We start from the raw sequence: 16,997 nt of genomic DNA, 5'->3' as shown, positions 1-16,997 counted from the left end.
GAAAAGAGGCGAGGCACCATTTGCTGCTCCCTGCCCCAGCCATGGAGAACGCGCACACAAAGACTGTGGAGGAAGTTTTGGCTTATTTCGGCGTCAACGAAAGCACCCCCCAACTTTCTCCCTTTTTCACCCCTTTCTCTTTTTCGCTCTTCCTTCTCCGGGCCCTGTTTTCAAGGCCTAACGTTGTGTGTGTGTGTGCAAAGCCGGCATCTCTTGCAGGACCCGGAATAGGAGCGACCCCCCCCAAATTTCTCCCTTTTTCACCCCTTTCTCTTTTTCGCTCTTCCTTCTCCGGGCCCTGTTTTCAAGGCCTAACGTTGTGTGTGTGTGTGCAAAGCCGGCATCTCTTGCAGGACCCGGAATAGGAGCGAGGGAGAGAAGATGGCTGACTTGAACTCCACCTCGTGGGTTTCTTTCATACCCCGAGCTCGCAGGGCTGCTTTGGAAAGGAGGATGTCACCTCCCTTTCCTTTCACCTTAACGGTGGGAAATCTTCCATTCTGCAACGAAGCGCTGTGGGTTTTGGGTTTGGTTTTTGGGTTTTTGGTTTTTTTTTTTTGTCCGTCTTGACCTTCATTTTCCTCAGCTTTTCAGTGCCTTTCTGTCCTTTTTTTAACATTCTTTCGAGTCGGGGCACAGAATTCAGCCCATAAGGTGTTTCTTTTTTTTGAATCCTTATTGCTTGGCCTTCCTAGTCCCTTTTGAACTCCCATGCCGTTGGGTAAAATTGAAAAGCTGTGAGAAGATTATACGGTGGGGTTTGGGTTTTTTTTTTTAGCTTGAACAGTGCTTTTATGCCTCTTGAATTACTAAATCTAGTTGCGGGGTAATAGAAGAGGGAGCAGAAATGAGAAAATACCCTTAAAATGGAGGAAAGAATTTGAAATATTTTGAACCAGGTTTGGTGGTTTGTTTCTTTTAAGTGAATGTGAAGGAAAACCTTTGTCAGAAAGCGTTTGAACAGCATTTTGAGCCTTTGACCCTTTGTGTGCAGCAACAGCAGAAGTCCCACAGCTGACTGGAGTGATGACTTGGCTGAATTACAACCCTTAGCACACTCCGGCTAACCTGTATGTGTCTTAAAATGCAAAACTATCAGGCCTATTCAGATGCTGTAATGAAAAGAGCCGCCTTAATGGAGCTTTCAGTATGTCTGTCAAATCCAACCCAGTTCAGCATGCAATTCGGGAACAGTATCTGGTGGATGCCTTATAATGCTCTAATGTGTTTCTTCAATGATTTCTTTTCTTTGACATGCTTCCTGGAAAAACCTTCCACTGACAGAGTTACCGGCTGAGGAAGGTAAGCATGTTCATTATATCATCTGCTGATTCTTGTTGATAATTCATCATTCTTTTTAATGTGCATAACTAAATGGCTTTGTTACATATTGCAGGAAAAACCTTACTCGAGCTTGTGATTGAGCAGTTCGAAGACTTACTAGTTAGAATTTTGTTGCTGGCAGCTTGCATATCTTTCGTAAGTATGATTATTTTTTTTTATTTATTTCATAGGCTTCTGTATCGCAGAATGACAGATGTTCCAATGTATAGGAACTGTACATACTGACCTTACTGTCTTTCTCAAAAGGTAGCAGTATAAGATGTGAAGTAAATTGCTCTCTTACATTAGTTGTCTTGTGAAGAGGTTTCTGTATGCTAGAAAACAAAATTCCAGGGAACCTTCCATTGCATGAGTCATAAATACGTAACTACACTAGACAGGTATTTTAAAAGTGCTTCTCATTCAACCCAGTTTGCTTATTTGAGGTGGGATTTCCCAATGCTTTTGTTGGCTTTGAAAACTAACCTTGAGTACGTAAGCGTTTAACTGGACATTCTTCTTGCCTTTGAGTTAATCGTTATCAAGCTCAATGTATAATCATTGGAAGACATTTTTGGATGCAATGCAGACTGTAAATAGAATTTACATGGCGAATATTCCAGTTGCCTTCCCTTCCTGATAATAGCAAGGTGACAGTTGTTGCTTTTGACAGTGACAAGAATGATGACGGCTCTGATGGCACCATTGTTGACCAAATTTGGTAACTGACCTTTGGATAGTCTAGTCATTAAATGGACATCTTGCTTTGCATACAAGATTAAAAGAACAAGAACACTTTTAACTTTTTTTTTTTAAAAAGCATGTTTAGGCAATCTTTTTACATAATGTATAAAGGGTATTGTTTGCTGGAAAAACTGGAAAACTGAGAAAGGGCTAAGTATAGAAGGAAGACGAAGGTGGTATGTCTTGGGGAGCTGGACAACAGAAACAAAACTGTGCAGAACATTACATTGTTTAGGTAGGAGTTAAAGTTTATAGTAGACTTTGCCCTGGAGTTGTAATTAACTACTTAAAAAAAAAAAAATGCTGCAGCTCTTGGAGGGGGGGAGTGGAAATTGTGGTGATTCTTTAGCTAAGGGCAAGCTAATTGGGATGGGCAGAGGAGAATGTCCTCTCAAGCTGTTCTGTTTGATGGGAGAAGGATCGCTCTGTTGTGGCTGCTGCAGTATATACTGTGCTGCTGATCCTCCACCAAGAGAGGCTTCAGCTATCCCCACACTGACGCCTTTCATAGTGCTTTGGGTTTTGGTGTGAATATACCATTGCCAGCTGGGCAGTGATTGATGGCATTGATCTTGACCACGGAGACAGATGTGCTTTACTCACTCTTCTGTTTCCTTGAGGAAATCAGGCTGGCTATAGAAAATTGAATAAACCAGTCACTTCTCCTCTTTCCCATTTTCTCCTCCCAGAGGGTGAGAAGGGGATGGGGTTTTGTTCTTGAAAAGTCAGGAGTGTTTCTCCCATCTCATGAGATAAATGATAGTACGGAAGTTTGTTAGCCTTTTGTGCCAAGGTACACTATTTGTTTTTATTATAACCAAATAAGTGAAAAATCAAATTCACCAAACTTTAAGCTTTCATTGCTGAATCTGAGAAAGTATGATACCAGACTGACAGAGGTCATAGAACATAGACTGCCAATCCCTCCTTGAAAACTTGATTAGTGTCTGGATTCAGTTTCTTTTTTCAGTATGCTTAATTTTCCTATCTAATTAAGAGGAGACTGTAGTCTAATGGAGTGTGGGATAGATCTGGGTTCTCTGCTGCTGTGCAACTGGCATGGCATATGACCTTGGACTACTGCTCTGCCTTTTCTGTCTCCTATTTAAGAGTTATGGGTACCCACTATGAATTAATGTTAGTAGTAAAAATTGTCTCTTTCTGATGAAATGTAAAAGAAAAAACTAGATATGTTATAGTTTTGGTACTTCAAAAGCACTTCCCCTTTGTTTCTGGCTTTTTTACTTGCTCAGGTGGTGATCATCTGTTGTCTGTTTTTCTTAGGTTTTCAGGCTTTTTCTTGGTGAAAGCATGTTGGAGACTTTTGTAGTAGCTGTAAAGAACTGTTGAGTATGTTGATGTAAAGACTGTATTGCTGCAAAAATGGGATGTGATTAACATCACGCAAATTCTGGTGTTACTGAAAATGTTTGAATGGAGTACGTAGCTGTGTTAGGCTTGTGGACAGCATTTGTTCCATAAGAACACTTGAAAATACTACATTAAAAACTGAAATTAACATAATGCTGAGATTACAAAATATGCTAAGTCATTCTTCCAATAGAACAACTTAATGCTACAGCTTAACTTCAGTGTGTTTTAGTGCTATCTTTTACAAGCCTTAGAAATTCAGTTTTTCCATTTGTACTGTTGCAAGGCATGCAAAACTGCCAGTACCTTAGAGATCTTGAAATGGATAATTATACTTAAAATGGAGTCAGTTAAATTTGCGTTGGTTTTGGATGTTGAGTAATACTGTTGAGAGCTGCTCTTTAATGAGTCAAGACTTCTGGCTTTCTTGAGGCCAGTGTCAGATCCCACAGAATCATACCATGCAACTTAGTGAAGTGCTGATTCTCACTTCAGTGACTGCTTTTTACTATGATTTATTGTTTGATAGACTGTAAACTGTAACACTTGAGTAGAAAGTAGGACATTGTATAGTGTACCAACAGAATTAAGGTTGGAGAGTGGCTCCTGTTTGAAATAATTTTCAGCTGAAGACTTCTAGGCCTCCTGTGTGTCCAAAAGGGAATTTTCATAAAGATGCTTAAATAGGTTGTTTCCTCTGACACGGGATGGGAAAAGGTGGATTACCAAGGACTTAAGAACAAATGATTGCAAAAGCCCCCAAGTCTTGGAGTTACTCGTGGGGGGGCTGAGTGTTGGAATTGGGCATGAATATATAGCTTTGGCTTAATTTGTGGGGTTTTGGTGTTTGTTTTTTTAAGTGTGTCACTGAAAACTTACTCTAGGTTAAACTCTAGTTTGAATTTGGTTTTTCTGATGATCAAATGCAGTATGTACTTTGTGCTAGTGGCAGAAAATTTACAACGTGTGCTTTCAGGAAAGGCATAGGTGCTGTTAGAGCAGTGAATGTAGCAGTGTTCTTCACCAGCTCTACATCATCAGTTTAAAAATGTTGAAGATTCAGGTATGAGAGAGAGGATCTTGAGGTATATAGATTATTGTTTTGTGTTGTGGAAGCTTTTCTGGTGATTGTGTTGTGATCATAAATCACATTAGATTACTATTGTGACTACATGGAAACAGCTATCTTTAACATTAAGATCGGCGTTAGATTTTTGTGCAGAAACATCTCCTTTTACATACAGTGCCTTTTGTGTCACACCCCCTGTCAGTTATGTGTCAGTAAAATAAATCAGACTAACAGCTGAATCTGTGTCACCCTAGCAGATTGTAGGGGTCATATGCTGCCTGTGTGTTGGCTGTAGATACTATGTCCTACGTTCCAAGTCAGAACTGCTTTCAGAGATGTGACTAGTTAGTAACAGCTTAAACCTTACACTGTTTTTTCCTCAGTATTTTTATTGGTCTTAAGTATGGGTTTTGAAAAGAAATAATATAAATAATTTCTGATGGTGAGTAAATAGATCTAGGTATAGCCCTGGACCTTGTCTTGTTCTGTTGAATCTGTGAAGCCTATGCAGAAATAAACCTGTAGAGTGTGTCACAGCAGTTCAAGGGCCTTCATAACCTGACTTTCTAGGTGCAAATAAGAGGGTGCTTAATCTTCCATGAACTATGGCTTTTAATTCTTACTATGTGTGTAGCATGTACTCTGATCTACAGTATTTACATAAAAGAACTTGGACAATTGCAAGATACGCTTTAAACAGTGATGTATGCTTAACCATGCAATCTTATCTTTGCATCACACAGTGAATTTTCTTCTACAAGATGGAAGATAAACTCTACCAAAAACTTAAGTATTAATATAACAACCTAAGAGCATTTTCCTGCCCTCCCTCCACTTCTTTGATTCCTAAGCTGATTTAGAAGTGAATGTTCTGGAGATGTTTCCTGATAGCGGATATTGATGTTTAGATTAAAACAATATATTGTGATTTAGTCCAGAGATGATTATAGCCTGTGAATTAGCATGAGTATAACCTAATCTGTGTTGAAAGGTGAGCAAAGCTACTCTTGGGGGAAGTAAGATGTGCCAGTAAAAATGTTGCAGGCTTTGTCCTGAAGTCGCCCCAAAAGCTACCTGTTAAGGTCAGTAGCAGTAAGTATGTGGCACAAGATAAGGATTGCTGTAGAACATTACACTGACATGCTTTTAGGTAAACTCAGATTACTCAATAGCACCTGAGATACCAGCTGATGGGTAGGGGTGATAAAACTGTGAGAAGTAATTGTGATTCCATTTTACTTTGTAGAAATTAAACAGTGGGTGCCATGTATCTTTTTTTTTTTTCCTTATTGCCACACAGGAATGTGTTTATTTTCAGAAATACAGACTAGTGTATCTGATGGGTGCTTACAGTCTGCTAACCCAGCAAAATTCTTAATTTTGTACTCATGTGTGGTGAAGATCTGTTGGGGTAGGTTGTTCGGTGGTGGCTTTTTTTCTTCTCTTCTCTCCTTGGGTAGCCAATAAAAATCTCTACTGAATAATAGAACTAAAACTGGGGGATTTTTCTTTAGTATTTCCTAGTGTTCGGTATAACTGACATGGAACAAGTATCAGGACTACTAAAAGAGTTTGCATCTGCTTAATTTTAAGCAAATTTGTATTGAAAAGAGTCATCATTAAAAGAGGGTTTTCTGAGCAGTAGTTAGTACTTTGTCTGAAATATGCTAAATCTTAATTCACAGTATTCTTCTGAGAAGAAAGCTCTCAAAGCAGTCCATAGTTTTACATGACCTGCTTTAATTAGTCCAGTGCTTCTTTTTGTTAGGATGAAATCTTACTCTCCCAGCTTGCTTCTAAGTTTCCATTGTCAAAATGAAAAACAAACAAAAAACCTCCTTAGGTTGCTGACAACAAACTGTTTGCTTTTCCTCTGTTGGTGGTAAGTGGGTACAGCCTGCTGGGCAACAGAATTCTATCTTGAAACTTCTGTTCTTTAATTCTGTTTTTGTTACTTAATGATAAATAGTCATCTGAGACAACTTGCATCCATAACTTGTCTGTCAATACAGAGATTCTTAGCTTGTAGAAATGCATAAAGCTGTAAGGACACTTTTCTTCTAGTTGCTTTTATTGGTAGTCACCTCATTGCTGTCTGAATTCTGCATTGCACCTCTGCCCCCTTTTTACCAATAACCATGAAAGCTATGTTCTATTCTCCTGTCACTGTGTATTTTTTGGCTTAGTGTCCTGCAGGTCCATCCCATTAGGCTTTGATTAAAATAGAGCTATGGCTTGCAGAAGTCTAGCAGCCCTAAAGCAAATACACTGAATGAAAGTTGTCCTTTAAGCTTTCTACGCTGGCTGTTGTTATGGGACTTCTGTGTCTTGCTATTAATTTCCCTTATATTTTCAGACTTGCCTTTCTCTTGAGCAATTACCTTACTCTCTTTTCCTAGTCTTTTAAGCTTCTTAAATTCATGGTAACTTTACTTATTGACCATACTGCCTGAACAGTACATTGGAGATCAATGACCTGGAAATAAAGCTGTTCTACATGTGAGTCTTAATGTGATTAGGGCTAAAATATGGTGGGGCCCTTTTGAGTAGCAGTCAAGTAAAAGATCTCTCATTGAAAATCTCTCCAGAGTGTTATGTGTGCTAATGGAAACTTTTTGATAGGGACTCAATGCCTTGGACAGGAATTATCTAGTCTCTACCAGGCTTCAGCATATGATTCTTTTTTTTACTAAAAAAGCTTAGTTAAATACTTGTATTGCTTGTTCTGCTTTCTCTTTGGTTTTTACTGTGTTTTTGTTTTTACTTCAGGCTACTATCAAATAATAAATCTGATCTGTTACAGCAATGTGTTGTGTATCACAAGTCTCCTAAATGGAGTGTTAATACAGCTGTAGTCTGCTATAACAAACCCAAGAACTTGCAATGTATTCTGTTATTTATCTTTCACTGTTCGTAATCTAACGCTGTGAGAAGATGTAAATAATCAGATCTGTATTGTCAGGATCTCTAATCTGAGTTCACCTGCTCTTTTTGAAATAATGGCTTATCGAAAGAAAAGATCCCTTGAAAACTTAGTTCTGGTTCTCCTTGCCATACTTGGATCTTGCTGTCCTTGTAGCAACTTCCCTTATCTCTTAAAGTTGCAGGCTTTCTCAGGGTTATTTTATGACATCCATGGTCTTCAATCGGAAAAGATTATGGTTTAACATTGTGTAAAGCAGATGTTTTATTCCAGTTAACCTTGTAGGTGCCTGCTCTGTTAGGAACATCACAAAATAATTGAACTTATTTGCTTTGTTGGAAGCAGAATGGGCTCTATGAAATTCCAATTAAAAAGGGGGGGGGTGGGGCAGAAACAGATACTAAGCACCTTTTCTGATGGCAGCATGTGACCTTGTATATACTAAGAAAACTGGATATGAACCATCAGCCGTTTCTGTTGCTCCGCTGGAGGCAACAGCGCTGGTGCAGAGTAAAAGCGGTCCAAGGGGGTAATGCATGGAGTGAAGACTACAATGCACTGTGTGACTGCTCCAGCAGGTCAAATGGCAGAAGTTGTCACTGGGGATTGGAGATTAGTGGTGTGGGAGGAGGGGAGTGTTAAAGGAGAAGCCGCTGCCAGAGCATTTGCACACCATTCAAGGAGTCACACACACACCCCCCGAGTCTTTAGCTGCCAGGATCAGGGTCCCTTCACAGCAGGCGACTCAGTGGGCCGATGGGTGCCCCTTTCCACTCCACCCACCCACCCACCCACCCACACACACACACACACACTCGCTCTCGGGCCTTCTTCAGGCTCGACCCTAGGTTTCCTGCAGGAGTGTGTCAGGCATTGGATTTGATAAAAATAAATAATTGACTTGAGAGGGACAGCAGCAGGGTGAGCCCAGGCTGGGTGCCTCCAGAGAGGGATGTTGAACAAAGAAATCCCTGAACAATTACACCCCTCTGATCTGTACACGCACCGTACACGCACCCCTCACGCGGCTCTTATTCCAATGGTGATTTTTGGTCTGGGGTCTTCTAATATCTTATTGGATTCTTTTTCTGTGTCCAGGCAGGCCATTGACTGCTCTTGTCTTGTTGATTTGCAGTCTCTGCTGAGGGTTGTAGCCTCCTTAGCTTCTGGTTTATGCTTCTTGTGTGCCTCCACTTGCTGGCAGAACATGGGAAACTGAAAAGTCCCAGACTTAGAGATAAACACTACCAAAACACCAGTGTGTTATGGACATTTTCCTCATGCTAAAAGCCTAAACACAGCACTGTACCAGCTGCTAGGAAAATTATTAAGAAAACTGACTCTTGTCGCCTAAAGGCTTCAGCAAATCTAGCCACTCGTGCTAATTAAAGCTAAGCAAGCAGTATAAATCACACCATATTATAACCCTAAGTAATTTATTCAAATTAAAAGGTACATATTCAAGCTAAACAACTAGTATCTCTCAACCGAGATGTGGAGTGTAAGAGATCCTGACTAAATCTTTTCTCCAGAGGGATTACACAGACCCTCAAAACGTGTTGCCAGTTGGAGTGTTTCAGTGTTGTTAATCATAACCTGGATCTTAAGTTTATCGTTTCATAATAAAAAATTGTTGTTGCATTGGATTTGCTTGACAGTCTGTTTTCTGCTTGAGGCTTTCATGCTGCTGCTCCTTCCTTTTAACATCCTGGAGTGTTTCACAATTGAGCAATAGCTCTGAGCAGCGTGTTGGTGGAATTATGGCGCTTGCTTTAGTAACGGTTTGCTCGCTGCAGTCTTCTAGTGATTCAGAGTGCTGTTGCCTGACTACCAGCCCTAATTATCTCAACACGTTGTTCCTATTTACTGTCACTTTCTAGGCTTCCTGTTGCTCAACATGTTGACGAAAAAGCTCTTCCTCTCTGGTCGTGTTAGCTTGACTTTTCTTTAGTAACTGCAGAACTCTGCAGAGGCCCTGACATACACCTGTTCAAGTCAAGTGAATGGCAGAAGCCTAAAACTGGAGTGTAATTCTAAAGCAAATGAATTAAAGTAAAATCTATGTGGAGCCTCTTATGCAAGGCCTCAAGTTAATTTACTTTTCGCAAAACAGTTTTAATTTGAGTTTTATCAGCTACTCGGCTCAGAATTCAGCTTCAGATGTAATAGAATTCACTTAAATGCTTCAATAAGATGCTACTTGTATTTAAATAAATAGATGGTTACTTTTTGTATCTACTCACTGAAAACTTCTAAAGCTCTCTTCATTTGTGTGTCTAAGTTAATGGTAAAGAACAATTAACTTGGTTAAAATTCCGATTCTTGCAAAGATTTAGTGTTCTAAGTAGCCAAACTATTCTGTCTGCATCCTGCTTTGGACACTAGTGAAACACTTTTTTGAAACTTTGCACTGCCATAGCTGTTTTCACAACTTCTGCTTTCACTTGTGAAGCAAATGTAGCAATATGTTTCCCAAATAAATAGCTTGCCCCTTTAAAGAAGGGCAGCCTTAGAAATGAACTTTGTACTAGTTCAGTAAAGATTTTTCTCCTTTTCCATTGCGTATTGCCAACTCATTCATGAACTACAAAATTACGCCTTGGGAGATTGAAGGGTTTCAAAAATTGCTCAAGTCTAAGCAGTTGAATCTCAAGGTGAAACTTACTGGGTCTTAAGCTTGCAAGGTGTCTGTGTAATTCACTAATTTAAATCATTGTGTTTCTTTTGCAGGTCCTGGCCTGGTTTGAAGAAGGTGAAGAAACAATCACAGCATTTGTAGAGCCTTTTGTAATCTTGCTTATATTAGTAGCCAATGCAATTGTGGGAGTGTGGCAGGTAAGCGATATTTTTACAATATCAAATCACAAATGTTTGGGCTTTTGTTTTTTTTGTTTAAGAGGAAGGACTGTGTAGTGTAAGGTGCTTCATAAAACTCACGTAATGTGTGTTGCTAACCTTAGATTCCTGAGAGACAACATACCATAAAACTTCTGGACGGAAGTGTTGACTTAAAGGTAGAATGAAAGCTTTGGAAATATTGCCAAAAAGGCAAAGTGCCCATTGGTGTGGCACCTCCTTCCAGAAGGAGGGCCTGAATTCAGGAAATAAATCAAATATTGAAAAGCTAAAAAAATCAAGGATTGGCTTGCAAAAAAAAAGAGGTTTTGTCCCAACTAAGGAACAAAGGATGGAACGCGTAACCTAGTTTCTTGCTTGTTTCCTGTTGAGACAAATGCTATATTTTAGTACATTTATTAATACATTTAATACAGTATTAATTATTCCTATTAAATTACTATAGTACCTATTAAGTCCACATCTAAAGACTGTATGTCTGTCAAAAGGCAGATGTTTCTTCTGAAAACATCTGAATACTATGTAATTTTTTTCCTACATTATCAGCTGTCAGATGAATTCGATGGCTTTTTCTAAATCATATCAGCAGTAACTTCAGTAACATTCTTACACTTCTTGAGATGCCAAAACAAAATAGTTCATATAACTTCAGTTTACTAATTTGATCACTTCAGACAGGGCATTTTTTATTAGAACTGCTTTTCTGCAGATAAAAAGTATTCCAGGATTTTTAGGGTAATACAAGTTCTTTGTAAGGTTGTTTGTTTTTTAAATGGGGTGGTATTAATGTGACATAATTACTTGCTATCTTAGCAAGTTAGGTTTCATGCTTTTAAAAACAAAACAAACCTGCAAAGCTGTCCAAAATGACAACAAAAATTGAGAGGAGGAGCCCTATTAACAGGTTGAAATATGTTAGAGAAGGGTCTAGACACTGGAAGGCACCAGAAGTGTCATTCAGTGGCATTGATGCATATTCCTGCGCTCTGCTTTGTGTTAGCCCAAGTAAGCTGCTTGGAGCCTGTCACTTGAAAAAGTACGTTTTTAGCAGTACCCAGCTTGCTGCACAACTGCTAACGCTGGTATGGAGAGAGGTAAAGTTGATCAAGGGATGATAGCATTGCCCCCTTAAGTGTTGTTTTCTATTCAGATCTTCTTAAAGCAATTGTGCAAGAATTAATCTTTTAACTTTGAGAATTTTGCATGTAGTAATTCTAAGTATGAAATGTAAACCTATCTGTAAAGCTATAGTTTGGGGATCTTCTTGTGTACTTGCTTACCCTGTTTTAGGAAATAACCAATTGTTTTTTGGACATGATAGTGTGCAAAGAATACCTATATATCTCTCTCTACAAGTGGTGAACTTAAACGTGAAACAGAATTGCTGTACAGATTAAATGACTCATTCCCTTGTTTTAATGGGCATGGAAAATAAGTCACAGTACATAGTCTCCACCTATAAATGTATCTGTTTCTACAGGTACTCGACGTGAGCAACTGAGTCATTGCCTTAGCTCTGTCCTCCTCAACCTTTCCTCTCACGTGCTCTTTTCCCAAAGTGCCATCTGCTAGTACTTCAGTGGCTGGCAAGATAGTCTAACTACTGTAACTTCAAGCAAACTGGGAACAAAGAGCCGTACACACTGAGCTGTCTGTCCTAGCTGAATCACATTTAATTCTTTCTTATTTCTCCTTCTTGAAGGAAAAAATCCGTTTAACTAACCTTCCATTTGTTGGGACTTTCTTTTGTACCTTTAATGTTTTGCCTAATGCTAACTCTTAGTTAATCCACAGAAAAGCAGTATCAGCATTATTGTGCTGATGAGCAGAATTAATTTACCTGGTGGAATATAAGGCTGGTATTAATTATAGCTTTATGGGTCTGTCTGCTTGGTACTGAGCTGTGCCATGTAAAAGTTAGTCCTTAAAGGTAGTTTTGGTAGTGCTGGTTTTCGGCTGCATTGTTATATGGAAGTACGTAGTACCTCAACCTTTGAATTTCTCAAGATGAGGTTTCTGCTTTGATACCTGCAGGAGGAAGTTTTTATTATCTGGAAAGGCTGGTATATATTTGAAGGGCGGACATCCTAAAAACTGTGTGCCTCCCTACCATTGCCTATTAATCATAAGGCAAATATGATGTTTGTACTTGTCAATAGGATGGAAAATAAGTTATTTCTCCAAGAGCTAGAGAAGGAGGACTGATGAGCTGTTGGTTTCTCATGTTGTCCTTTATCCAGGTGGCATTATGTTGTTGATATAAATCTCTGGTAATGCTTAGCTGAGAGAACTGCACTTGAGATAGGAAAGCTATTCTTATAGCCTTAGTGGAAATAAAAAGGTTGTCATGTGTGGGGATTCATCTAAGTTCAGAAACTGTTAGAGACTCCAGGGAAGTTTCTAGTCTGTGTGCTTTAATTTCACTTCAGTGCAACTTGATTTGCTGAAACGAAGTTGATAATAGGCTGTTTGAGTGTTGTCTTAACTTGACCCTTGATTTCTATCAGTAAGTGAAATTCAGTAGTGCTAGTGCTCTCCAGTCTGAGCCTAAGCTGCTCCAGCTGGTAAGGTACAGCTGAGACAGGACTACATCCATGAGTCTTGATTCTGCTTAGTGCTTTTTCTTATGTTAAACATCCATATGTTGCAGAGAACTTTGCGTGGCCTTCCTGTAACAAGATGCAGTGGATCTTGATGGGAAATGCTGTGGAGTTCGAATAAGCAACTTGTAGGTTCTGAATGCCCACTAATGTGTGAATTATGTTGTAACGGTTTCCAGTCAGCAACCTCATAAGGGCAGAGGTCACATAATTTTCTGTGTGAATAAATGTAGTTGAGCTGAGTCAGTAGTATTCATATGATAATGCATTTCAAAAATCAGATCTGACATACGTATTTTTCATTGAGTGAGGGCTTTTAAAATTACACCTTTTTGCTGTTTTTTTAGGAAAGAAATGCTGAAAATGCTATTGAAGCTCTTAAAGAATATGAACCAGAAATGGGCAAGGTATATCGACAAGACCGAAAAAGTGTACAGAGGATTAAAGCGAGAGATATTGTCCCAGGTGATATTGTAGAAGTGGCAGGTAAGGCTCGTTTATGTAGTACCTACATGTATTAGCATATTATTGTAAAATTATTGTGGGGCCCTTTTCTTAATGATTTGAGGCCCTGGGGGGAGTTTTCAAAGACGCCTAAGTATATGCTTCGCTTAAGAACAATCTTGCTTCTGTTTGTCTGTAATTACCTTAAATGTGCATTTGCACTGGAGGGGATTGTTTTTCAAATTACCACTTAGTTTAATTGGTAGGTCTAAAAGCAAAGCATCTTAATTGGAGTACAGGTTTTAATACTTGTCATGACTCTAAAATTTTGTTTTCTAAAGTCTGGTTTCAGAGTGTCTTATAACTTGTCTGGTTTCTGTCACAAAATGCTTTCCCTTGCTTTTTAATTTGTTCAATTTCCTTAGGTTCTGGAATGCAGACTACTGTGGTTTTGTTTGGTTTTTTTTTAGTCACACTCTGTCCTTTATTGAAGGAAAGCTAATTTCATCTGAAGGTTTTTTCCAACTCATACACTTGCAGTAGCAGTGCCTTTCAACTTCTCTTTACAAATGTCTTCCTCTGTCCTCTCAGCTCGTATGATGGGCGTGTGACCTCATTGTTTTCTTCCGTTGATACTTCAGTGTTTCTTTTGTCTACTGCTGTATAGGGTACTGTAAATACATAACTGTACAAAGCAGAGCTGCCTATTTCTCCGGTATAAGCATTTGAACTACCAGTCTTAAAAGGTTGGACTTTTGCATCAAGCTTTCTAATAACTTAGATTTGCCCTAAAAGGCATATCTTTATTTGGACGGAGTGCAAAGATACAAGTATTGGCTACTTATATGTAAGATTCCTTCATTTTGGTGATAATGCCACACCAATAACTTTTTCTCTAACCTGGACTTGTGAGTGACTTCAATGTTTCTGATTCCTACCCAGATAAAACTAGGTGGTTCTTCTTAAGTGTCAGGAGTAATTGCGTACTCATATTTTGTAGGTCATTATCAACTGTTAACCGAGTGATTGTTCCTCTGGGAACAATTTCGGGTGTACATCCAACTTTTTCTTTCCACTAGTGTCACTTTGCTTTTAGAGGTGGTAGCAGTCTCAGGAGGAGATAAATATATACCCTTAAACTTGACTATCCTCCTATTTTAATTAGCAGGCAGAGAGAGTATGCACTCAAAATTAAGTTGGTGTTGGCTGTCTGCCCAGCTTTCGTTCCTTGAGAAACTTTAATGTTTGCTGAGCCCTGTCTTGAGCCTCCGTTTTATGCATAGGATGATTCAGCTGCAGCAGCCCTGGCTAGGGTAATTCAGAGTGTGAATCTCATGAAGGCTGAAGCTAGTTTCCTCTTAGCATTTGTCGCTGAAGAACAAGTACAAATACAAAGTGCTGATAGCTGAAATAAAGGGTGAATTGTGATACCTTGTCACTTACTCTGCTGTTTTGACTCAGTATTGCTGCACTGTACAGTCAAATCCCTGAGTTCTGCAGTGAGATTTTCTTTAAACAGCTGAGGTTTTCTGCATCCTTTTGAGGCAAACAGAACTGTATAAATTAGATTCTGCAGTAGATGTGTAGTCCAAATCTTTATTCTGTTTTTAAGTGTCAGCAATAAAATGGGTAGTTTTGAAAGCAGTTTATATTGTGGGAGTACGCTGGGGTTGTGTTTTTTGGTGGTTTAAAGCAGTACTGGTAGAATTGCAAGTTGAAGACTGTGTATTTTGTACTGGTTTGGACTATCTTGCTAAGGAAAAAAGCTGGATTTTGCTGCTCTGCCAGGTGTCTAGAGCACAGAAAACTTCCCGCTTGATTCTTTGCTATTTGGGAAGAGGTAGAGATTATATTTTCATCTTACAGAAAAAGACAAAGCTAAAGTTGTATGTGAAACTCCTGGGGGCTTTTACTTCTCTTGCTGTATGTTGTCAATATCAATGAAATCAATTACTTGTGCCTTGAGACATCTCTTTAAAAGGCTTATGTCTGAAGGAGAGAATGAATTGGAAATAAATTTCTGACTAACATACCTGTAACAGCAGGCTGTCTTTAACAAATGTTGTATCCTAATTTTCATAGGGTTACTATTGCATTATTTTGAAATCTGTTTGTAGAACAGTGTCTGATAGCCCAACACATGTTGAACTAATTTATTTTTTTTAAAAAAGGACAAACTTAAAAACTAGTATGCTTATGTAGAGAAACAAAAATTATCCAACTTCTATGACTGTCCTTTAAGATAGGTGGTCTAGCTTGTTGACTGTAGAAGCTCATGCTGTTTAAAATACTCACTTAAACTGGTGGGTGAAAGAGTCTTTTAAGTTAGTCTTAAGCACTCACCATACTTATTAGCAAATATCATCAACTGCAGCGTCAAGTGAAGGTAACTAAGCGTAAGTCATGTGAATGTTTAATACAGAAATAAGTGCTTCAGCGTAATACAAACTTTGCTACTGAAACAATAAATTCTAACTTATAGATAGACAATGATGAAATTTTAATGGTAATCAAACTGAGAAAAGCTAGTGAGCAAGTAGAGGAGAGCAATACACTATGTACCAGTGTTAGTGTCAAGACCTGGAGGTGAGAGAGACTGTGTGCATGCCTGTGCCTCAAGTGTAAGAGTACTGCGATGGCCTTTGACATGGTGTTTGCAAAAAGATGACCATGTAGGGAAGTGACAGAGCACTTCATACTAGGATACATATCTGGGTATGGAATTCTAGGCAAAGTGCCAATGACATTTGTATGTCCAGGCAAATATCTTTCAACCGAGTGGCATAAATAACCAGGTGATAGGTTTCTCCCCTGTGCCGATACCTAATTTTGAACAACTTTCTATAGGTCTTCTATTGCAAAATACTTGTATTTAATGTTATAACAGCTCCGTTAATTTGAAGTAGCTATATGTGGATCTGACACAGAACTCTTCCCCTGACCTGCAATATCAATCTTCCAGTTCCTACAAGGAAATGGAGGGATATGTTTGCCTCTTTACGTTGCAAGAGTTCCCTGAGAGTAAGTAGCACTGAACTATTTCCAAAATCATGTGGTATTTTCAGTAGTTCTGAACCCATTAAAGATAACCTGGTTGGCTTAGTGTAACCCAAAGACAGTGCAATAATAGTTTATACTATTACTTTTTATTTTGGCTTCTTAGCCTATTTGTAGAATTTGACTGTGTTCATTATATAGACTATTCAGTCTGCCTCGTGGCCTTCTAAAATAAAGCTTCTGGAAGATATTTTCTTTAACTGATCTGTCAACAGAGGACATGGGTGCTGGTTTTTTGACTTGAAGTAACAAGAGGAAACTGCAGGTCTGTGTCGCCTTGCAATAAATATATGAGTAACCTGAATTAGATTATCCCTTCAGTGGTAGATAACCTGCTGTCTTACGCGTCTCTTGGGGACCAGTGTGCATATAGGTACTGCAGAACACGTGATGAGCAATTACTGGTCTTTATGCCTGGTAGCTAATAAATTCAACATAAATGCTACACTAAAATTTTGCAAGTATACTAGTAGATGCTGTAGGCCGTATTTGCTCAGAGACTGTGCAGACATGAATTTCTTAACTGTGTGTGTTAGGAAGGCTTTCTTCCATATCGACTTAAGGAGCGATGGTGGAAAAGATACTGTACAATCAACAGGAACTCTTTGGG

At 38.9% G+C, this 16,997-nt stretch overlaps 1 protein-coding gene across 1 annotated transcript in view; it reads left to right on the top strand.

The window, feature by feature from the left end:
• The first annotated feature begins 41 nt into the window (after nucleotides 1-41).
• The window catches only part of ATP2A2 (ATPase, Ca++ transporting, cardiac muscle, slow twitch 2), a 43,614-nt gene continuing 26,658 nt past the window's right edge, over nucleotides 42-16,997 (top strand). Inside the window, 5 exon segments of the mRNA XM_009880280.1 lie at nucleotides 42-185; nucleotides 1,287-1,302; nucleotides 1,397-1,479; nucleotides 10,161-10,265; nucleotides 13,234-13,372. Coding sequence (XP_009878582.1) covers nucleotides 42-185; nucleotides 1,287-1,302; nucleotides 1,397-1,479; nucleotides 10,161-10,265; nucleotides 13,234-13,372 — 487 coding nt within the window.

This window comes from Charadrius vociferus, unplaced genomic scaffold (genome assembly GCF_000708025.1).
Source record: "Charadrius vociferus isolate BGI_N301 unplaced genomic scaffold, ASM70802v2 scaffold332, whole genome shotgun sequence".
NCBI lineage: Eukaryota > Metazoa > Chordata > Aves > Charadriiformes > Charadriidae > Charadrius > Charadrius vociferus.
Note: the sequence above shows the minus strand (reverse complement) of the source record. Positions and strands in the feature narration are given on the sequence as shown.